Source organism: Fopius arisanus, unplaced genomic scaffold, assembly GCF_000806365.1.
Source record: "Fopius arisanus strain USDA-PBARC FA_bdor unplaced genomic scaffold, ASM80636v1 scaffold00005, whole genome shotgun sequence".
In the NCBI taxonomy this organism is placed as follows: domain Eukaryota; kingdom Metazoa; phylum Arthropoda; class Insecta; order Hymenoptera; family Braconidae; genus Fopius; species Fopius arisanus.
This window is the reverse complement of record NW_011887744.1, coordinates 2,167,996-2,191,869: the sequence shown is the minus strand read 5'-3', so window position 1 is coordinate 2,191,869 and position 23,874 is coordinate 2,167,996. Positions and strand designations below refer to the sequence as shown.

Here is a 23,874-nt window from a genome sequence, read left to right as displayed (position 1 = left end):
GACTCAGAATATTTATAATCTTTTCTCTATTCACATTATCTCTCTCCCTGACGTATATAAATGATTATTTCTCCCTAATATCTCTGTCAATTGAAATTGTTTCAGAGAAATATATTTTCCAATTCCAATTCCAATTTCTCTTCTTCCAATAACTTGATTACTGAGGGATAAAGTTTAATATTTATTTTCATCCAAAATCTTTTGAAATATCGAAATATTTTAGGGTTCACCAGTTATTTACAACGAATTTATTATTTATAATATTATAAACAAACTGGATGGAATTGAAGGGATAACCCTTTCTCCTTAAAATTAAACTGTTGATATCCAGAGCGTTTACATTCAAATTTGATGATAGGTTGTAGCCTTCCGGCGTGTAAACCATTCTCTGAAACTTTCCACATTTCCCCCATCTGTACATTGGTGGGTAGAAAGTATATGGTTTTGTCGGACATTTGCGGAAGGAGAGGGTGCAACCCAAGAGTATCACGAGGCGCCCATTTACTCATTCATTTATAGGTGCTCACATCCGGTTATTCATGATTTACCGGAAACTAGTGGAAATACGGTGTTGCACACTCGCGTTATGCTTTGATAATTTTTTTGTGTTTACGCGAGCCGAAACAAAGGGGTTTGCGTTGACAAAACAGAAATAAATACATGTGTGTACGATGTGCCAGAAATATCTGGTACCAGAGTAATGGGAAACGGAAACTCCGGATGAGTAGAAACTGTTCAAATTCCTCGGGCCATGTACTCTTCACTGCTGAATTCAATTATGTAATTAATTGCTTTAGTGTGTTTTCATTAATTAATGAGAAAATTATCCCGCGGGGCAAAATGACACATCTAGAAAATTTGGGTTTTTACAATAACGATTAAATTGTTTGCTTTCACTAAATTTTAAATAACTAACTCATTCAGTAATAGATAACGAGGAAAAATGTTGGTAATTCAATTGAAGTTCCATTGAAACTTTACATAATTGAAAATTCAAATGACATTGTGACGGAAATTTCCTGAATTTCTTTAGAGTCCTATAATTGTGAATTCGTAAAAATTCAACGATTCGTTTAATCTCTGAAGGCAAGGCTCATTCAATTGTCGTTGAGGTGAGGTATATGGGGTAAATCCCATTAATTCTCGTGGCATCCATAAATCACGGATAAATTCTCCCTGCACCCGGAGACGCCTAATTCGATCCGGAAAAATTCCACGGGGTATTTCGTTGGTTACGCACACATGCAGTCACGTGTCTCTGCCATTTCTCACGTCACTCCCCCCGTCTCCTCTCCCCAGACAATTAATATCCGGAAAAAAAAACGAGACTATTACATATACAAATGAAACAAGTACAAACACCCCAGCGCAAAGTGCAAAATATAATTCGCAAAAAGCCACAAATATGATAGGAAAAAAGTGTAAACAATATTGCACTGAATGGGAATGATGGGAAAACAGCGATGAAACTAGAGAGAAATTGACACGAGAAAAGAGCCCTGGGGTTTGTCGATTTAACCGGAAAAAGGCGTGAGAGTTAAACTCGTTTTACATTTTTGTTCTTGATTACAATTTATTTTTATTTTACCGATTCTGAGCGGCACTAACACAACGCTCAAGCTGAAAATTCAGGGGTTCGTTTGCACGCTTCGTTGATACACAATGCACCAGGACATGCGATCAATTAACGAACCGCACGTCAGTCTGATTAAAGACCGTTACAAATAGACACCAGTATGGCCTGCTGATCTATATAACCTGGAGTCTCGTCATTGTTAACACTGATACGTCATCTACCACGGTCATTCAACTGTCGGGTCAATCGTATTGCTTGGTTTTCCAGTCAAATGCATTTTTTTTTTCACTCGGCTGAGGTCATTGTGGTTATATGGACATAATTCTGTTGTAACGATTGCATTCAGCGGGAATTGCTGTCTCCAATGGAACAGGATAAATCGGTATGAACCGCACGATTTCCGGGTGGGTGGAGAATTTTCCGACAATTCAATGAATTTTGGTTATTTCATTTCAGATCCGGCCATATTCTTTAAATATTATGTTATTTCAGTATTGGAATTCACGAGTTGAACTATTAGAATTCAAATTCAATGAATCATCATTTTTTTCAGTTATGTGCACTGATGGCACTAATTCACGGAATGATTAATTCAATTTTAATTTTAGAAATTAATTAAATTAATTAGGAGAAGGATGATAACTGTTCAATCGGTAATTTTAATTTTTTTCTCTCAACACTCATGAATTCAAAACTCATGAAATTTTCCGTTTGCTCCGTGAATTTTTCTCTCGATGACTAATTACCAAATCATGTACGAGCTGCGTATGTCGTGGTAATTCCCCAGGACTTGTTGGTCTCCAATTTATTTACGCTGGACGATGCAGTCCCCTCGATTTTCGGATGGAATTTTTGTGGGACAATATTGGGAATGCATGGTGGGACATGGTCATCAAGGGGTTGATGAAATATTTGGACGATAGGTGCGTGCAATGGTCAGTGTGAAGAGCAGGGGGAGAGATGTTGGAGCAGACGCTTGACGTGTTGTATGTGCGGCGAGACATACCCACGTGACGATTTATCGACGTAAACGCGTATCTCATTGGTCAGTGAACAGAACACGAGTCTCGTTTACCCTTTAGGAGCGGCTCCCCATGGGGGATGTGTACTGTGGAAGGCAGGATCAGGGGGATGGGCTCCAACGATAGCCCATAACCTGGGGGATAGACGTCTGCAAATCAACTTTGTAATGTACACTTCCCCATCAACGTTGCCATTCAATTCTATCCTTCAACACATTTTTTAATTATTTTAATTTTCCTCTTTCAATCGTGATATAGAGCCAGAATAAATTATCATCGCACTGAGATAAAAAAAAATTTCTGGTTAATTAATTTAATTTTACTGAGAGAATTCGGAATGATTTAATGCACAAGAATAATTACATACGTGGATTTGCTGGGCGTTAGTGAATTTATTTAAAATTCATTAATTTTCTCAAACGAATCAGTCGCGAAAATTTCTATGGAGACAGAAATGTCGCTGTCTTTCCTATTCAGACCTTTTTTACCCGAAAATAATGATATTGCTCATTCTTTTTCACCGGAAGATAAAAATACGGGATAAATTCAGTAAATTGCCAACTCCACTTTCATTATTATACTCTACCCTCGGGGGTAGTTGCACCATATCTTGACGCATAAATAGTTGACCATAAAAAATTGTAAAATTGCTGGCTTCACTGAAATACACAGGAAGAAAACTTTCTATTTTCAGAAAAAGTCATTTGATTCCGGGATTCCATGTTAATGGAAATTAATGCGCATGAGGTGCGCGGTATAAATGACTTTTTCTCTTGTTGCAAGAATATTTTTCTTAACGTCAGGAAAAAAGATCTCTGAAGCTCAGTAATTGATATACTAAATTTAATGTACGTAATTGTGCCAAATGTGAGCAGTAAAGTTCGTTATTTAGAGACAATTTAAGTTCTGGAATTGTGAACCTGCTGCTTCTACCAGAATACTCATTTATTTTAAGGAAATAGATTAAGAGCTTTTTTTTACAGAAATTCCTTAATTAATTTCCTCACCGTTTCAAACTGACATAATCCGTGTAGTGGATTATCTGCACTCTCGTTGTTTTGTGGCTTTAATTATCTTTTTAAATGAAATTTCTATTTCGATTTTTTGTCGTGAATGAAAAATTGTCTAATACTTCGCATCTTTGACCTATTTCGGACAATACCAGAGGAAGTGGTAAAAACTTTAATTTTCCGCCCCGTAAAAACCGCAGAAATGATTAATTAATCTGACATTTTTATAGAGAAAGCATTTTTTTTTACCTGTCAATTTCTCTCGATTTTCTCCCTGGAACATGAAATAATTAGTATGCCTCAAAGAAAAAACTTGGTTGCTTGAAAGTTCGTCTTCTCCCCGAAAGTCAAGAGTTTCATTGTCAATTCAGTGCTGATATCGCAGTGAATAAAGTGCAAAGGTGTGCTCTCATTTTTTCCCTATTTTTCTGAATAAATTTATTCTTTTCTGGTAGTACGAGGAGGAAGGTCCGATGCACTCGAGCATTACAATTTTAGATTTAGCATTTGTAAAAATATACATTCACGGTTTTTGTTGGTCGGTTTATCCTTCAATGGACACGAGCCACGATATTGTTGAGGTGTTCTCCATCCCTTGAATTTATATTTTTCACAATGGGACAATAGAATACTGCCAACAAAGCTACCGTGACCTGAGCCTATCAACACACTAGATTTACTCCCGCCCGTCCATTTTTTTATAGTCTCAAATGCTCAACGCACCTTTTTTTCTCCTTTATAGGAATTGAAAAATTTTCTTTTAAACGACACTGTCGATCAATTCGCAATGTGTGCACTTGAATGTGTAGCACATGGCTTCAATTTCTCTCTATTTATTTGGGATTTTTTCATTTCATTTTTTTCAATATTTGAGAGAATGAAGGAAGCAGTGGAAATATACACAGGTTTCCACAAATCATATTGTCGATAGCGTAATTTTTTTATTTAGAATTGAAAGGGGAATCGATGACATTTTCTCTCGGTTGAGTTGACTAAAATGAATGGAGGGGAATTTTTCTTTTTTCAGGGGCTGAAGGATCATTTATTACCTTTGACGGAGGCTTTGCATGGGAGTGAAAAGAGTTTTTCATTGGGAAAATCGTGGATTTGTCGGGGATTCAATGAATAATGGGATGATTTGGAAATTTTCATTGGAGAAAGATAGTCACTAAACACCGGGCTTCACATCTGCAATATATAAAAAATAACGACTATAAAATATAAAATATTAAATATAAAAATACCGAAAAATATTTCCAAATATTTTGTATAAAGAACGAAGATATAGAATGATGAACCAAAAAATTATCAAGAGCTAAAAAAAATATTTCTGTCTCTCTTCTTCTTCATACTTTATCGCTGTAGAAGAGATGAACAATTCGGGATTCAAAACGCTGTTAAATAGAATTGCAGATGTGTTGAAACACTTGAAGTTTACCCGAATTTTCGGGTGTTCATTTGAATTTTCAATTACCCGTCGGAAATTCCATGAATTAATTCGAATATCAATATTGGTCGGTACTTGAGATCTATATCAGCTCGAATTTACGGAGTGATAACACTTGAAAATTCAAATATTCATCGTTAAAACTGTGCAGTCATGTTTACATGAATGAATGAAGAACCTTTCGTCTCAAACGATCACGTTATTCCAGCTGTTATATCTTCTTCACCGAATTCAATTACATCATTTTTACTCCATTAAAACAATTTATATAAAAAATAATTTATACAAATTTACAATATCTCTAGCGAAATCGAAAAAAAGCGCTGGACAAAGCCCAACAAATGGGTTCAGTTTCCTCCCGACTAATCCCAAAATCGTTCTCTCCACCCCATGCCCCATAAATTTGCATCCGGCCCTCGGTCAAAAAAAAAAAAATAATGAAAAAAAATATCTGCATCTCAACAAGTCACGATGTATCGTTTTTCGATATAAAACTGGCGGGCTTGGCTTCGGCTTGTGCCAGCTGAAGGCAGTTACTTAATACGTTTCAAGATGCGGATTAGGTGTCACATTTCTCCGGGACTTGAACATAATTCCTCTTCAGTCACCCTCACTCTTACTTCCAGCATCTGTCCCCTCGATGGCATCTTAAACGCCTGGTTATGAAGATTATTATAACAGCCTCAACAACTCATTTTTTTTTACCTCCTGTGTATTTTTTTTTCCCGACCCTTTCCGCTCTCTCTCATGAGATTTAAACGACCCGCGGGTGATCTCACGTCCGGTCCAATTGCCGCAAGATAAAGACAGTAACTCGAGGCGAGAATAAAATTGTAACTGGGAGGGGTTACTAAATAACAATACGTGAATTTGTGAGTGACGGTTGTTGCTTCCGGTGGTGACAATGTACTGTCTATGTGGGACTGTAGATATAGGGCCCACAGGGGGCCATTGTCACTTGGCAATGACCATCAGTGGGGTTTGTCTGGACTGGGGGCACCGGTACCATTTTATCGGACCACTGGATAGCCAGATGTTTTAGGAGAAATAAGCTTTCATGGTAGATGTATTTTATGGATCGGGTAAATGGAATCAAATTGATGGGAATAATGCTGAACAGTTCGGCGGGTTCATATATTTGTTATGGCGCACTCACGGAAATGCCTATTTCAAACAATTCTTTATGATGTGCATGTCATTTATCTAAATTTTTTTTGAAATGTCATGGAAAATATGACTGTAATTCTCTGGAGACTGACAGTCAATCGATTTGAGAGAAAAAATTCACATGAGACTCAAGTATTGAAATCAAAATTTTAAAACTTGATCACAGTATCAATGAAATATGACTATTCATATTTTTATAAAATATTCCAACTCGTTGCTCAGTAAATTGCATAATTGATATGTTTCATGTTTTAAATAATCAAAAATTTAATGAGCAAAATGTCCTTGAGCTGTCGAATATCATCGAATATCGAATATTACTCCCCGATAGTGATAAAGTAATAAATTGCCTCGATTTATCTGTTTCAGAACTGATTGGCATCGATGCTCTAGTAAAAGCTCCCCCCGTGGTTAGGTAACAACCAGCAAAATGTGGCGGACAATGATGGGAGTGATTGTTCTGGTGGTGCTAGTGGTATCACCATCAGATGCCAAAGTATCAGTTGTACCCCACGACGTATACCCCGGTTTCGAGGTGATGCAATTGAAACACGACAAGAAACACGCCTCGAATTATCACTTACTCGAGACGGGTTTCTCCAAGTACTTCACAGTACTTGATAACGGAATGGTGATGACAACGTCTGATCTAACGCCACTAGTCAACAAACCAGTGAATCTGCTTGTTCTCGAGGAGTTGTTCAACAGAACCGAAATCCACGATGTACATTTGTTCGTTATAAATCGTGGCAACATGCTGACATTCTCCTACGAGGAGTTGGGTACGGGTGAGGTAATGGAGAATGCACCAGCAGGTACAATTGTTGATGAATTTCCAGTATTACACGCATATGGGAGCTTTCCCGTGCATTATACGATATTGCCGGATGATTCTGGTGAACGTGCATTCGCACTCACGGAGGAGACCTCCACTGAGACTGGCTTTAATCTAACCCTGAAGAGACCGAATCAAGGAGTTCGAGTGGTTACCACTAAACCCCTGGACCGAGAAGTCAAGAAATTGTATGCTGTTGTTATTCATGCATCCGATGCCAATTATATCAGCACTTCTAAGATCAGTGGTGTGGTTAATGTTCTGGATGATAATGATAACAGTCCGGAGTTTGATCATGAGGAGTACAGCTTCGAGCTGCGCCCGTTGAACATGGAAACACTTGAGAAAGATGGGGCACCCAAGTGGAAGAGATTTGCTACGATTGGCAGGGTGTCTGCTAAGGATGCCGATGGGGATAAGGTTGCGTACCAGTTGATTACACCCACCAATTTACTAATCATTGTGCCCCAAACTGGTGAGATGCTACTTGCTGGAGAACCTGATGCTACTGTTGACGAGGACAGCGAGGTCGAGGTGATGATTGATGCTCATGATCTCAGGACACCCAGTAGGAGTACTCTAAGACCTGCTAGGGCTGTTGTCAAATTTTTGACCACTGAGCCTATCGTGAAACCTGAGGTTCACCGAATTCAGAAGAGACGCGTCACCAGGGCTGTCAGGCCCACCAAGAAGGTCGAGTTCCTCGAGTCTGAGGGCGATATCGAGGGAAAGATCGTTTTCTCTTTGGAGAAGGAGACTGAGAAGGAGGCTTACAAGATCAGGGATGAAAACCCATGGGTCACTGTCATGACCAATGGATCTGTCAGGGTTAAGCAGAAGTGGGACTATGAGGAACTCGGACCTGAAAAAACTATTGATTTTTGGGTTACGATTACTAATCAGAGTAAGAGGCCTTTTTTCATTTGAGTTTTGGGGTATTTCTACGATTCACAACAAAAAATTTCTCGACATTAGGAAATAAGTATTTAGATTTGTGAAAATTTTGAAAATTGTGTTCTTAATTTTGGAAAACTTGTACTCAATTCAAGAAAACCATTTTCCTTATTTTTTAAAGTCAAGACTTTTCTTTCAATGAGATTTCTGTTAATTTTTTTCTTGGGGTCGGCCATTTTAAGGGTTTACGTCTGACGTCATTTGAATGACGACATGCATTTGGTCTTTATTTAATGTTTCTTTTATTTTCTGGATTTTCATTGGTGTCTTCTACTTTTCTGGGGAACGTCACAGATTCTTGGTGTCTCCTCTATCCAGACGCTTATCCATGTCGATTCGACGAGGGTATTATTTTTATTTCCGAAAAATGACTTATGAGCGTTTTAGTTCCATTTAGATTAATTTCCATGGTTGTGGGCTTTAACTCGTCTCTTTGAGAGTTCAGTGGAATAACAGGACAAGTTTATCAGTTAGTAAGAATTCTTTTCACTCGCGATTTCAGTGTTCCCCTTGCTTTCATTTAATTTCATTAAGAGAGTTATGAGTTGGAGAGTATTGGAGTTAAAGAATTCTTAATTCAATTGATTCTAATGAACCCATCGAGTTTATGAGAGAATATAAAAGTTTATTTTATTCCGGAAACCAGTGGTGCTTCCATGCACTCTTGTGATACAGGACGAAAATTTTAATTAAAACAAAACTGTCGTTACCTCTTTTTTCATTCACCATTGAATTGTATGCAGAATAAGCTCTGACTTGTCGCTTCGTGACACGGAGATCCCGAGCATCAGCGGTTAAACGAATTAACTTGAAAAATGACAGCCATGTTCCATCAACAAAGAGTGAACATTTTTTTTTTCCCCTTTTTCGTTAACGTGACTCAGTCTCTATGCGCGGAATTACGAAAATGCATGCAAGGTCTAAATTGGGAAAAGCTTTTTTTGCTATAGTTTTATTTTCTCGGCATAACAGAACGGAATTTTTGCATTTTAAGTAGACACAAAGTACGGAGCATCAGGATGGAAATTGTGCAATAACAAGGAAAGTTTGGCCATTTTTTTACCAATACTTTTTATGGGAGGTCAAACTGAAAGGTTTGCACGGCTGAGGACGAGAACAAAGTGATTTTCTAAATGAAAATATAGATGAGGAGTTCATAAACACTTTGAAAGATTAAAAATTGTTTCGACTCATCGATTTTCCATTCGCAGTTGCGAATTGGTGAAGTCAGATTGATTCATTCCATTCATTCATTCCTTTCATTCATTCCTTTCATTCATTCCATTATTTTCTCATGATCTGTCACTGTCTGGACACTGAATGTATCTTTTGCGCTTCAAAAAATAATTATGTCGTACTATAATCGCGGTATTACTACTTGTGATCAATTATTATTGGGAGTCCCAGATTTCTCGGTAAATTTCAGTATCCACCGACCCGCATTTCCATCGAATTCCAATATAGATCCACCTACATCCGTTATAAATCTCGCAATAAAATATATATGTCCAGCCAGACCTACATATGGACATCCGGTCGCCAATTTAAATCCTACATTTATCCGCACTCTAACTCCCCGATAATAATCCCATCGAAAACCTCTAATAAGAAACACCTAAAATCCCAAAACCCAGTCGCATTTCCCGGAAATTGAGTTACGAAGGGAAACACAAAATATTGAACCAGACGTGGATGTCATTCTCCGGATTACGCGCTGTATGTGTCACGCTTTCAATCCATTGGAGAAAAATGAATCAAAGTTGATGTTTTATCGAAACAACCAATAAATTTCCAGCAGAAATGGTTTTCAGTAGATAGCTCAGCAATATTTTTCTCTGAGAACGTCTATTTTTCCAAAGAGAAAAACGCAGACAGTTATTTAATCATCACGAGGCTAGCTTTCGGGTTGTCCTGATTTCAAATAATTTATTCATGACGTTATTCCACTGAAACTCGAAATTGCGAAAATATATTTAGACTAGAAAAACTTATGGTACAACTGGATGGGTCATCTGAGCCAGATGTGAGAATAAATCGAAAAAAGATATTTTTGGAATTTGCACACTGAGGAAGAATCTCGATGTTGAAGAAAATTCGCTAGGGAAGAAGTTTCCTGATTTAAAAAGAAGTTTTCTTGAAACTTCTAGTAGAAACTTCTTCTTTTTACAGTGAGAAGAATTTTTTTTCCAATAACGAGCATTTTTTTCTCTCGACGCAAAATCTTCTGGACGTGAACTCTGGTCTCAAAATGATAAAGACTTTGAGAAATTTCGAAAAATCGATGGCGCATTTTACCAGTTATACCTGAAATAAAGCAGAGCACAAAAAATATGCAAAACTAATCCATGATTTTTCTCTTTCCAAAAAAAAATCACAAACCTTTAATTCACAAATCTCATTGGCAACAAAGAGCTTCAATGTAAGTAGCAATGAATCAATACTTCACACTGCATGCAAAACAAAATATCATTAGTTGACATACATTAGCAGCAGCCACTCGAGACAAAGCTCAGCTTGAGTAACAGACTGCCACACACAACATCGACTCAAGAGAATTCGATAGATGCCATTACGTCTGACCATTTCAATTCTAGACACCGACAATCAACGTGTGATTATCAACATCAAGGATGTCAACGATGAGGCACCCTACTTCATAAACAAACCCCTGCCAATGCAGGCAGTAGTTCAGTTGAATGCACCACCAAACACCCACGTGTTCACTCTGCAGGCACGAGATCCAGATACTGATCACAATATCCACTATTTCATCGTTCGTGATCGAAGTGAGTACTGACACGATAAAACAATCACGTTTTATCTTGATCGAATAGAATAACTTCATCAACGAATTTAAAACTGATATTCTCCAACAGCTGGTGGACGATTTGAGGTCGATGAACGTTCGGGTGTGGTACGCACTCGGGGCACTGATGTCTTTCAATTGGACATGGAGTATGTGCTCTACGTCAAAGCGGAGGATCAGAATGGCAGGATCGGTGAGAAACACTTTCAGTCAACTCAGGAGGAGAGATTATCCATTGTCGGTGGTAAACGGGCACCGCAATTCTACCTCTCCACGTATGAGACTGAGATACCGGAGAATCAGAAGAAAGACACTGAGTTAGTTGAATTTCAATATCTATTATCGCTAGAGTTTTACTCAGCTCTGCTGACTGAAGTTTAATTGATGAATTTCTTTGAGATAGCTCAGCAGTTTTACTTTTAACGTTAATCTTTTTATCGATAATATTTACGCTGTACTTCTGGATAATCATTAATATACCATTCTTTCACTGCAATTTCACGTAATTACGCAAATGGAATTTTATATTTTTATGTATGAAATTGAGATGTTGGAGGACTGCCGGAAATGTGGAAGAAATACGGTGGAATTGAAGTATTGATTAGAGTGCGAGTCTCGTTTAGTTCTGGTACATTATGTCTAAATGGACAGCCTATTTCAGAAAGTTAACTAGTTTTACTTCTACCGAGAAATTCGAACATTAATAATTGCCAGTTCTTCAAAGTACTCCAAAGATGTTACTCTTTTACAAATTACGCCAGAACTTTACACCGCTAGATAATTTCATAATATTCGTAATATCATATTATGAGATTATCCCAATCATATTATATCAATTTTTTGTAATAATTACAAGACAACGTTTTCGTAATCACAAGAAATATTCGCTTCATCATTTAATCTACATTTGTGGTTTCAAAGTTGTATAACTGATTCAACGGAATTGCTAGTATAAGTATTTTTTGTTTCATCAGTTGAATACTTGAATAATTTATTGAAAGTTGTTTTTCTTTGATGCCGTAATAGATGAAAGAGAGATTGAAAAGTGCTTATAAGGCCAGTCTAATGCTATAAACGTTAACTCAGCAACTTTTTTCCTCCAGTATCATATCCGTCAAAGCCAAGTCTTTTGCCGATCGTGAAATTCGTTACACTCTGAAAGCACAGAGTCAGGGAGCGGCTGGAACTTTCAATATTGGACCAACTTCTGGCATCGTGAAACTTGCCAAGGAATTGGACTTTGAGGATGTACGACAGCCCCACGTTTATACCCTCGTTGTAACTGCCACTGAAGATTCCGGTGGATTTTCAACGTCAGTCGAGGTAAAGTTATTGAAGACGAAATATCATTATAGATTTCAAAAAGTAGGGGATAGAAATGACTATTATGGACTTACTATATTTCGTCATTTAGTTGACCATAAGAGTGACGGATGTTAACGACAATGCACCGAAATTTGAGCTACCTGACTATCAGGCTCACAATGTGGATGAGGATATAGCACTGGGAACTAGTATCCTCAAAGTCAAAGCCACTGATGCGGATTCGGGAGCCAATGCTGATATCGAGTATCTTGTATCAGACGATCACTTCAGTGTGGATTCCAGTGGACTCATTGTCAATAACAAACAATTGGATGCCGATAATAACAATGCTTACTACGAATTTGTAGTTACGGCGAAGGACAAAGGTATAATTTACCCCTGGAACGAAGATATTTACAGAGACCATTCAGGATTTCATAATATATACCATTGAAATTCAATTTTGTGGGGAAAAACAAGTTCCATTGAGTGTGATTAATTGTAGGTTGAAATTCTTTAGAGACTATTTTTAATTGAATCGTAAAATGAATACTACTATCCGTACGCAATCGTAAAAGGTTCGCGAATATATACGGATTGAGCGTAATTGTTCGTGAAGTACAGATGAATTTTGTGTTCTCTCCCGATGAATGGCGTAGTAAGGAAATCGTATTTTTTATGAATTCAAAGTGACTGTAAATATCCAGAAAATGAAATCAACCGAGTTCTCTGGATTTCTGTATTGAAACAAACCGGGTTAATGGAGGTGAATTCGAAAGCTTTTGAGAGTTCCAGATTTGAACTATTGCCATGTAAATTCGGTTATAGTGTTTGCATAATTCTGTGGGGAAGTACACTATTGATTTTGCGAGTACAGTTTTGTGCCGGGATTTGCATTGATAAAAACCGCTGCTTTGAAAACAAATCGGGATATTGGACTGAGTATTCAATGCGTCTGACGTTTATCCGAGTATGTAGTACTCATTCGTGAACGATCTTTAACTGTCAGGGTTCGAGAATTCAGGTCAGTTCCTAATGATATTATGAATTCAACTCTGATTTAAGTGCCAAACCATTAATAGCTTCGTTGGAAAATTGCTCAACCGTAATAGCATACGAGAATTGACAATTCAATCCTGAATAAGACGCAGAAACCGTATTTCGGGTGTGATTTCATTATATCCGATTAGAAGCCCAAGAAAATCGAGTCTCAAGTAAAAATACTTGAAAATCTCGGAGCCCTTGAAACTTTGAAAAGAATTCGCGCGAAATTTTGTCAAACTGCAATAAAGAATTGAAATCTTACATCTCCATGGACCAATGAATAGTACGAAAGAAATAAAACTTCCACAAATTTGTTCTTCTCCGCTGCAGCTGAAATTGTCATAGATTTTCTCACTGGAAAATTATGAAGATAAAATTATGAAGTTCCCTTTCTTCGTAATTTGACACCCATTGAGATCCACTAGAGGGTGAAGCTTGCAGCATCACTTCCGCCAGCTATTAAATTCCCAAGAAATTGAAATCCATTCTCCCAAAAGTTTTTGATATCGAGATGCACTTGAGAATATTTCAGCTGCAGCGAAGAATCAATGCAAATCTATTCTCAAAATGACATCTCACTTAAAATTCTACCTATTGACGTAAAATATCCGAGATATTGTTATCAATTTGCATTGAAGTAATTTTCCCTTGGAATATCCTAATGAATTTATTGATGTAGGTGCTCCGGCAAAGACTGGACAAGCAACAGTGCGAATATACACGAAAAATAAGAACGACGAGGAGCCAAAATTTTCGCAACAGGTGTACACGCCAAACGTGGACGAGAACGCCGGGGCTAACACCTTGGTGACGACCGTTGTTGCCTCAGACAAGGACGGTGACAACGTACGCTTTGGGTTTGTCGGGACAGCGACTGAATCCGGGCAGTTCGTCATCGAGGAGATAACCGGCGTTATTCGTCTGCGTGGCTCAGACATATCATTAGAACGTGATAAATATGAGTTGAACGTAACGGCAATGGACGATGGTGCATGCTGTCCTGATGGGAAGAAGAATATTCATACAAGTACAGCTGTGGTAGTTGTCTTTATCACGGATGTTAATGATAATAAGCCGGTGTTCAAGGAGTGCGGTAGCTATTCACCACAAGTTGAGGAGGGGGCACCAAATGGCAGTCCTGTCATTAAAGTACAAGCTACTGATGAGGATAAAGGAGTTAATGGACAAGTCAAATATTCCATTGTACAGCAGCCCAATCAAAAGGGAACGAAATTCACTGTCGATGAAGAAACGGGACAGGTCTCGACAAATAAGGTATAGATTTTTGGGTCAAAATCCAAAGTATGTCGATAAGCTCAAAGAGAAATCCTCATGGAAATTTAAATTGCCAATTGCCAATGTTATGATTAATTTGATTCTCGCTCAGTATTTTTTGCCACCTCAGGACTTGTATTTCGTTCTGTAAATCAAATTATTGGAGACAATTGAAATTGAGATTGCCATCAACATTCATAATAGCCAAATAAGGGAAATGCTATCAATGATAATATCAACCAATTACGTGATTGCATCATAATTGGATCGGTCTTGCATGACAAATTGATAATTTCGGATCCATTGCAGTTAATTACTTGAAGCACTTTCCGCTATTTCCCTGAATATATTGCACTCAGCACCCGATGGCGAAATGAAATTGACCAAATTTTTATTCTAATTAACTTCAAGCCGTAATCTCATTTCTTAACGTTCGTCTGATCTATATTATTAACAATTGAGATCCTGCAAATATCTCTGAATCCAATGAAAAACAAATTTCACTCACGATTATTTTCGTACTTCGCTCCATAAAAATAACCATAATACATATTACGTATTTCGTTTGTATGGGAAGATATGCTTTGAGTACTGCCTTTGAATGAAATTACCTTGAACCGTTGCCCCTTTTCGTTACGGAATAGCTTCGAAAACAATGTTCATTTACATCCATCAATTGTCAAAGCCATCCCCCACCTGCCCTCGCCGTCATTCTAATTATATCCATTGTCCAGGTATTTGATCGAGAAGGAGACGATGGGAAATTCGTATCAGTGACAGTGAAAGCAACCGATCAGGGTGAACCATCGCTGGAGGGCGTATGTTCATTCACGGTTGAAATTACAGATGTCAACGACAATCCACCTCTCTTTGATCGTCAAGTAAGCAATTCCCATTATCCTTTGAATGTGTCCAGCTTTCAAATTGATTAAACACTCATTACCTCTAGAAATACGTGGAGAATGTAAAACAAGACGCAAGCATTGGCACTAATATACTCAGGGTATCGGCATCCGATGAGGATGCTGACAATAATGGTGCGATAATATATTCTCTGAGTTCACCGAGCAATCGACAAGATCTGGAATACTTTGAAATACAACCGGAATCCGGTTGGATAATATTGAAGAAGCCATTAGACGTGAGTATCACATTCTTCATCATTTTTTTCCTCGTCTTTATTAACATGCTATACAAAAATCTATCATAAATAACTCTTAGCAGTATCATCAATGTCGATATCTGGAATACGTGGGCGTTCGCGCTGTTGTAAAAAATATAACGACTTTTTTTTTATAATCATCAACAAGACCAAAGCTTGATATGAGACTTCTGTACATAATGTAATATAACTTCTCTATTGGCTACTCTAATCACGCTTTAATCGTTCTACATCTTATGAGAATAAATACGCTAATCGCATTCCAGAATCGCCTAGATTGCGTAGATTATTTTTATAAACTTGAGTGTACACCTTCTGCCGACGTTTAAATATTTACGTTAACAACACGAATTAATTGAGTTAATTGTTTTTACTGCTGAAAATATAATCGGAAAGAGAAAAATTTAAAAAAAAAACTAGACAGACTTTGTATACTGATATATCGTTTAAAATCGATATTCATTATTTCTCATTCACTGATAAATGAGTTACGTTTTTACGGCACTTGTATAGAATTTTTAATTCCCATTGATATGCACAATGTGTTCACTATGGTAAATATACTTAGCTACTGCCTGAATTCCTCAAATGCTTCACGTACCTGAATCGATCGACCAATTCGGGCTCATATATATATATATATTTTTTGAAAAGAACACACACTCTCTTTCTCTGTCTTCCACTATGATTGAAAAATAATTATATTTGAGTTTTGAAATGCTCATATGGAGTGAGCCTCGAGTTATAAAATCATCAATCCTTTAGATATGATATACAACATTCCATTCTGAATAAGAGCCAACCTTTTTGTATAGAATTGTCGGTTGTCGGTGAGTCTTTCATAATGAGGAAAATTATCAATTCAAATAGCAGATTAAATTTTGAGTTTTTCAGTTGTCGGTCGGTTATTTATTTATTCAATAAGACTGTGGCTGAGACTAACGTGATTTTATAGGAGCCTTACGCCTCGATTGCGTGTGCACTCTTTGTCTAATTAATCTACTTTGTTTGTCATCCACCCCAATTGTCCCCTTAAATATAACTGAAAAATTCTAACAATAACAGTAATTAATAATAATAAAACTAACGCCTAAAATGCTTAAACTGGAGATAATATAAACGAATAATTAAACATGTTTTACTGTTTGTTTTTTAATTATTTTTCATAAGGATTTACATCTTTTGTTAGTCTTGATGAAGCTGAAAAATCTACTAATGAGAATGTTGTTTTTTAAAAGGGAAGTGATGTGTTTTGAACTTCCAGGAGCAGGTGGGAAACCAGAATTTTAGTGACCCACATACGGTGTACTTCAGCGTCTACGCATTTTGTGGTGCATCAGACAATTTAAAAAGAAACGCTAATTTACCTAAAATCTTAAAGAACAGAGATTGCGAATTTATTTTTCTTGAAACATGCTTGCAATTTAATTGATGATGAATGTATTTTTTGAATCCTTTACAGGAAAAAGGATCGCGCTCTCTCGCTCCTCCCGCTCGTTATTTATCACTCACACTCTGAAATTAAAAGAATATCTCCCCGTTAATCTAATTATCAATACGAAGGCCTATATATCTAACTGTCCCTTGAGAAATGAGAAAAATCTATCTTGCCTGCTTCTCCGTCTGCTCTCTGACGTCATATTTCTCAATTTCACTACCTCTGGAATGAGTCTTCATCCATGAAGACGTCCCCAATATCTTAAATATTAAATTTTCCTCCTTATCATGCTAATCTTCACTCTCACTCATCTGATTTTTCCACTCTAGACTCATAACACTGTCTTCATAGCTGTCTAATTAATATCTATCTTCTCTTTTTCTTCCTTCTGGCACAACTTCTCATATTGCAACCTAGATTCGGTATAACTATCACCAATGAATGATCGACGACTCTTTTGTAAACTGTATTGTGTGCACCGCGAGTCTAGTTTTTAAGAAACAGTATATTTTCCAAGGAGAAGATAATGAATAAGCAACAGAAAAGAGCTATTGAACAAGACAATGAGTAAATCAAACGGACTCCGTGGTGTGACATTTTTTCTTCTGTGATTGGGGCGGCATACCGTTGTATATGCGTTATTGTCACGAGACAGACTCAATATATCAGCTAGAATCTATGTGAAATATCGCAGACGGGACATGGAAATTCGATAGTTGAGTGCCACAGCGATTTTATTTCAATGAGGGTTCTTACTATTTCATTTCAACGATAGTCAAAGAAAGAAAACAGTTGATATCTCTCCCTCCTAATTCCACAAATTGGATACTAGATTTATACTGACAAATCCAATTAAAATCCCTCAAAAAACCCTCACCCCTTATCTCCATCTCTACCTATTTATTTTATCAAAGAAAAACCTCTTTTTAACGCATTCTGCTTGCATGCCGTTGCCTGCATTTATTTCGTATGAAAAGAAAAACAAGATATTAAAACAAGATGAAAAAAAAATCATACTAATATCGTCTCATTATTGTTTATGTTTGTCTTTTATTGCACCATTTTCTTTCTTCGGATTTTCATGATGAACAAAAATTAACGATTAAAATACTAAAAAAGGGCTGTGCTCCAGTAAGTAGGAAACTCTTCTTTTTCACAATTATCAATTATTTTAATTTTATCTTTCATTGAGACTCAAACATTTCCGCATTTATATATGCTGTGCATCAAGTGCGTCGTACACCCGATTCTTTTTTTTATTATATCTCTGTTGTTTCCGTTTGTTTTAATTATTTCATCCCTCCTCGCTTCTTTTTTATTCGAACATTTCCAATTATTCGGAGTACTGCTTCTCTTAACGTTCTGTAAATTACCCTTCTCTGTTGAAAACGTGCTCGTTTCGATGTCGAGTTTGGTTTTTTTTTTGTTTCATTTTTGTTTTGCTCTCCTGTTTTCATCCGTTTGATTCGTACATTTTTCTACGTTTTGTTGATTGCTCTTGTCGCCCAGTATATACAAAAAAAAACGGCCGAATGTTTCTCGAATGATATTCTACTGATAATTTTCCCTTATTTTACAATATAAAAATTAAAATAATCACATACTCTGAATTAAGTTTAATAATTTTTATGATTTGAGTTATGTTTTTGTTCTTTTTTTTGGGTTTTTTTCATTTTTTAAATTAACTATCGCCGTTTTGTCTCACAACGCTCAGCCCGAGCTGCGTAGGTATCCATCGTGCCGTAGCCTGTGTAACATACATGAAAATATATATGAAATCATCATATATACAACGACCAAAATCTCAAACAATATACATAACATAATACTTGTACAGTAGTGTTGTAATTTATTTGCAATGCAGCACAAAACAAATAATATTTTATCGCTATAATTATTGACAATATATGTAGCAGCACCAGTAATATTTGCCGTCTTGTACACCCGATATATTACCATATATATCGAATTCATTATATATATTATTATTTTATTTGATAATTCTCTCCTACCGCCGCCAAACCAGTACTGCGGCGTTCACTGTAAAACCTTTGTTTGTTGTAATTGTTAATCAAATTTAATGAAACATATATAATTCCACTGATATTTGAGTGTTCCAGAGCTAAGCGAAATCTGGCTCGTCGATCGCCGGGATTTTACAAAAAAATAAATAAATAAATAAATAAAGAAAAAGTATGAAAGTCCCTCGCGAGGATACCTACCAGACTTCGGCTTGCGTCTTTATTTCAATCGCAAATAAATCACTGAGATCTTGATTAAAAAGAAAAAACAAAAACATTCAGTCAATTTTTTCGATCAATATGAAGTATCGAAATCGCATTATTGCTGAAAATTGTACAGTATCGCGTGTATAGATACGGCCTTTGTCTGCAATGTCAAAAAGTCTCGGAATGATAATTCGCTATTAAAAAAAAAAGAACAACAACAACAGCCACAAAACATCAACAACAATAAAAAAAAATGGCCCCGAAAATTGTCCTGTAACTTGACGGCCCATGTTTTGCCAATAGCGAGACAGGTATCGCCTGAAGGTGCGGGCCTCTGACAAAGGGACTGAAGTCTTGTCCGCTGACGTGGACGTTGAGTTAGACGTCGTAGACAGAAACAATAAACCTCCTCTGTGGGATGAGCATGTATACGGCCCCATTCACATCAAAGAAAATGTCACAGTGGGTACTGTAGTGACGTCGGTGAAAGCCAGGTTTGTATGCCACGACATGACCAAGACCAAGAGACATGCCGTGCCGCGCCATGCAGTGCTCTCTATCTCTTATCTAATTCTTTTTCTCTGTTGAATTAGTGAAGAAATTATAACAAAATCATAACATCAATACACGGAAGAATTCTGGGATTGAGAGTTTTATGCTGAAGTCCAACATTTGGAGTTCTTTTGCTGTCGTCAATACGATAAATTCATCAATCACGATGTCATCACCATTTTATTCTTACGAATCATCAGTCATTTATGAGATTAAAAGCAAAATAATCTCATGAGTCTTCCAATTCCCATCTTAATCGTTTCATTCATTATCAAACTACCCAGGAAATATATTATATCATCTTGAAAACTAAAAATTATCAAACGAAAATTATGACGAATAATGTAAAAAAAAATGGATATTTCCTGATAATATCAATTTTAATTTTAATCTAATGACATCTTCTAGGGACGCTGCAAATCTCATAATATTCTCAATTCACGAATAAATTTCCCCATGAAACACCAAGGCAGAAAATTACCAAGACCATTAATAAATTCTGTTCAATTTTCATTTCCAATTCAACACGAATCTCAATAAATGAAAACATTCACAGTAATTATCACGTCTATCCCACCAATCTATTTCACTCTTCATTACCCTGTCTAACCCAATTAAACACTGAACACTGAATGAGAATTCAATAGTACATCTTTCACTTACTTTCCACCTGTCTCTCATTCTTTTCAATTCTCCTAATCTGCGAAGTCTATTCAAACACTTGATAACTCCGACGAAAGAGAAATTATTGTGTATTACCAATTAATTAATTAATATAAAAGCACGTATGGTTAAGCGCGGCGTGTGGGTGCGCCCAGTAAAGCTCACCCATTATTATTTTTATTCACCAATTCAATGATGAATTGAAGTGACAAATGCGCATAATTATTGTTTCCCCACGAGTGGCAAATCGTCTTGTTACGCCATCAGTGGAGAAGGAACAATTATGAGCGGCCACAACAGCTCAACACCAGTGTGTTGAAATTATTATAATAATATCTTATTATTTACCACGTTAACGTGCACACTGCAATCGTCGTATTACAATGAATAATAATTTAATGATAATCGCCGTGAGTTTGTGGGAATTCGACAGAGTGATGATACCACAGGTATTATAAACCCCCGGGGAATCACCGAGTTATTTTTACAGGGTCAAAAAAAAACAAAGTATTATGTAGCGCAAAGGCGTTTAGGATAGTCTAACATGCCCACATGTAGATCACTGCAACGATCCTCAAATAGACACTGACATGTGATTTGAGGAAAAAAATGAAAATAAGCAGCAACATGAAAAAGTTGCTAACAAACGATAAATGGAGGGAGAGAAAAATACTAACGTGCCATAAAAAAAAAAACACTGACACTTCCTAGGTGTGATATACAGGTTGCCACGAGAGCCACGGTGCCTACGATCGTCGATCGGGACGTCCTGGTGTCCCTCCTCCAGCCTCCAGCTGCTGCCTCCGTCCTCACACGAGCGAGAGAACGATCGATGCGCTTTATTTTTCATTTATGATTTCCATTATTTTTCACCTTAATTTGCCGAGAAAGAAAATCAGAGACGACACAATGATCTCAATTAAACCACCAAAGCTTAAATTAAACTCCAATTAGGCGAATTGAATTTTAATCAGAGTTAAAATAAAATTTAAAATGAAGTGAGAAAAAAAAAAGTGGAGGAAAAGAGGGAAAAAAATGAATCCACAAAAATTTCACCAACCACCAACTCCCATGAGTTTGTTTTACATATCTGTCACGAGCACTAGACAAGACTAACGACGTTCTTTTTTCTTTTTCCATTTGTTATACGTATGTGGTGTAGCGCGAGACATACAAGCTGGAGGCGATGGCACAAGACAAGGGCTATCCGCCCTTGTCGCGAACCGTGGAGGTTCAGATTGACGTTGTGGACCGTGCTAATAATCCGCCCGTATGGGACCACGTAGTGTATGGCCCGATCTACTGTAAAGAGAACATGGCCGTTGGGGCTAAAGTTGTGTCTGTTAAAGCCAGGTCTGTCACACTGTTAATGCTCCGTGCGGCTGCACGAACCCGCCCTGCACGCAAAATCTCGTGGCAGTATTGTTCTTGTGCACGTTAATTGATATTGTGTACGAAACCCACACATATTTTACATTTTTGGAGAATATATTACACTTTACATGTATACTTTACACCCTGGCTGAGAGGAACACTCTGTCAACAACACTTGTTAAAAAATTCTATATCACTTGTCGATTCAGTTGAGGGACGTTAATATTAGTCTTAATATTAGTATTTTAATATTGGTGAGTGGAATTTTGTGAGTCACAATTGTTGGTTGTCATTCAGAGTGTTCTTACCCATCCAATGATATTTCACTTTGTTTTTTATTTTCTCCAGTTGATTTTTCTTGGTTTACAGTTATTTCGATACACTGTTTTATCATTATGTTGGTTGGTTATATTCTTTTTCATTTTTTTACTTTCCATTGATTTCATACATCATTACTGACAGCACATGAACATAACATAACGAATCATTAACAGATCATTACGAATACTGACATCACAACGCACATGATACAGATAATGATAAAGTTTATGAAGAAACACCACAAATTACCACTTCGATGCACGTCTTTATCGGTGTGTGGCTGTTCACGAAGACTCGCCTCGATGTTTTTGTCATTCACGATTTTGTACGTTTAATTATATTCAATGAATTTTCTATGTTTCCGAGATAGTACTTTATTGTTGATTCAATCAAGCCCTCGGGCTTTTTCACTCGATGAAAAATCTCGTTGTATTCTTACATAAGATTTTTACATTCTTAACAATTAAATATTTCAATGTACTCGATGAATATTAATTCATATCGAGGTACATCACCTCCTCGTGACAATCTCATCATAATTTAGTTATTCATTGATATTATTATGTAAAAATGTCGACGTGAGCAGTCACTACGTTCCCTCGCGATGACATGAGACTTTTATACCGCCTGCTCACGTTTTTTGAAAAGACGAAACAGTAATGAAAATCTATTATCAATATAAAAAAAACAGTTATGAGTAAATAAAAGTGATTTGTTGAAAGGCTGAGAGTTATCATATGAATTAGATAAAGATGTTTTCGTCGGGCGCCGGACGGATCGCAAAGTATATTAATTTGAGATTAATTTGTTTAATTATATATACAGAGACCCATTAGTTCGAATACATATGTGTGCCGTAAACATTTTTTGGGCATGCTTCGACATAGATGCTTCCTGAGAATCCCCCTTGATTTTTTCAAACTTTTGATACCAATTTTTATAAAACAAAAAAAAATAAAAAGAGATTCAAAATAATTATTTTATTTAATTAGATTGTCGTAATCATTGGCATCTTCCAAAATTGATAATTCATTGAGAAAGTATTTTTATTTTCTCTCGTAAATTTTAGTTAACTCTTTATCAATGTCATTTATCACTCTTTATTTTCCATTAAAATTGATTAATGATTCTCACGCGTGCTGCCTGCCGATCCTTTGTGCCGTTCGTCCGGGAATTAACGGTTTTATATTAAATAATTAATGATATACTGTTGCGAAAGAATGCCGCAAGGACGTAGTAGCCAAGTGAGAAATTGATGCGAGTGAATTCTCCTATTTATTTACATTCCATTTAGATAATTAATTAATTGTATTGTTTAAACCATCTGTTACGGTGAATCCTTCATTATTTCATTTGGTCAATGCCTCCAGATCATCTCCATTAATTTCCAAACATTATTTATCCGAGTCGAGACTATTTTTTTAAACTCCTCTGTTGGAATAATCGCCAGATTTATACCTATACGTTTGTTATCCATTTTATCATCCTTTTTGCAGAGAACTTGCATCAAGTAATAGAACGTCGACCATATATTTTGAATGCCGTAATTGATTTTTGGGCATGTTTCGTCAGTTGCTTAAATTGCGTTGAGTTTAGTGTCTTCGAAGGCCGTAGTTGGTTTACGTAGAGTTTAATGAAGAATAAAAATTAACAGAGTTGAATTAAATTGAGATAATTAGAAGCCGAGAGAAATTT

The 23,874-nt window shown here is 36.6% G+C and overlaps 1 protein-coding gene across 2 annotated transcripts in view; it reads left to right on the top strand.

The window, feature by feature from the left end:
* LOC105273518 (neural-cadherin) overlaps nt 1-21,925 on the top strand; it is a 39,859-nt gene extending 17,934 nt beyond the window's left edge. The window contains exons 2-11 of one of the 2 annotated variants that reach the window (XM_011316011.1): nt 6,592-7,961; nt 10,422-10,430; nt 10,606-10,797; nt 10,888-11,134; nt 11,921-12,140; nt 12,232-12,508; nt 13,846-14,441; nt 15,176-15,322; nt 15,391-15,582; nt 21,647-21,925. In XM_011316011.1, coding sequence (XP_011314313.1) covers nt 6,653-7,961; nt 10,422-10,430; nt 10,606-10,797; nt 10,888-11,134; nt 11,921-12,140; nt 12,232-12,508; nt 13,846-14,441; nt 15,176-15,322; nt 15,391-15,582; nt 21,647-21,925 — 3,468 coding nt within the window. In that variant the 5' untranslated portion in view covers nt 6,592-6,652. Of the gene's footprint in view, nt 1-6,591; nt 7,962-10,421; nt 10,431-10,605; nt 10,798-10,887; nt 11,135-11,920; nt 12,141-12,231; nt 12,509-13,845; nt 14,442-15,175; nt 15,323-15,390; nt 15,583-16,867; nt 17,079-21,646 lie in introns of those variants that run through there. The other variant, XM_011316012.1, reaches the window with a different exon arrangement.
* The last annotated feature ends 1,949 nt before the right edge of the window (nt 21,926-23,874 follow it).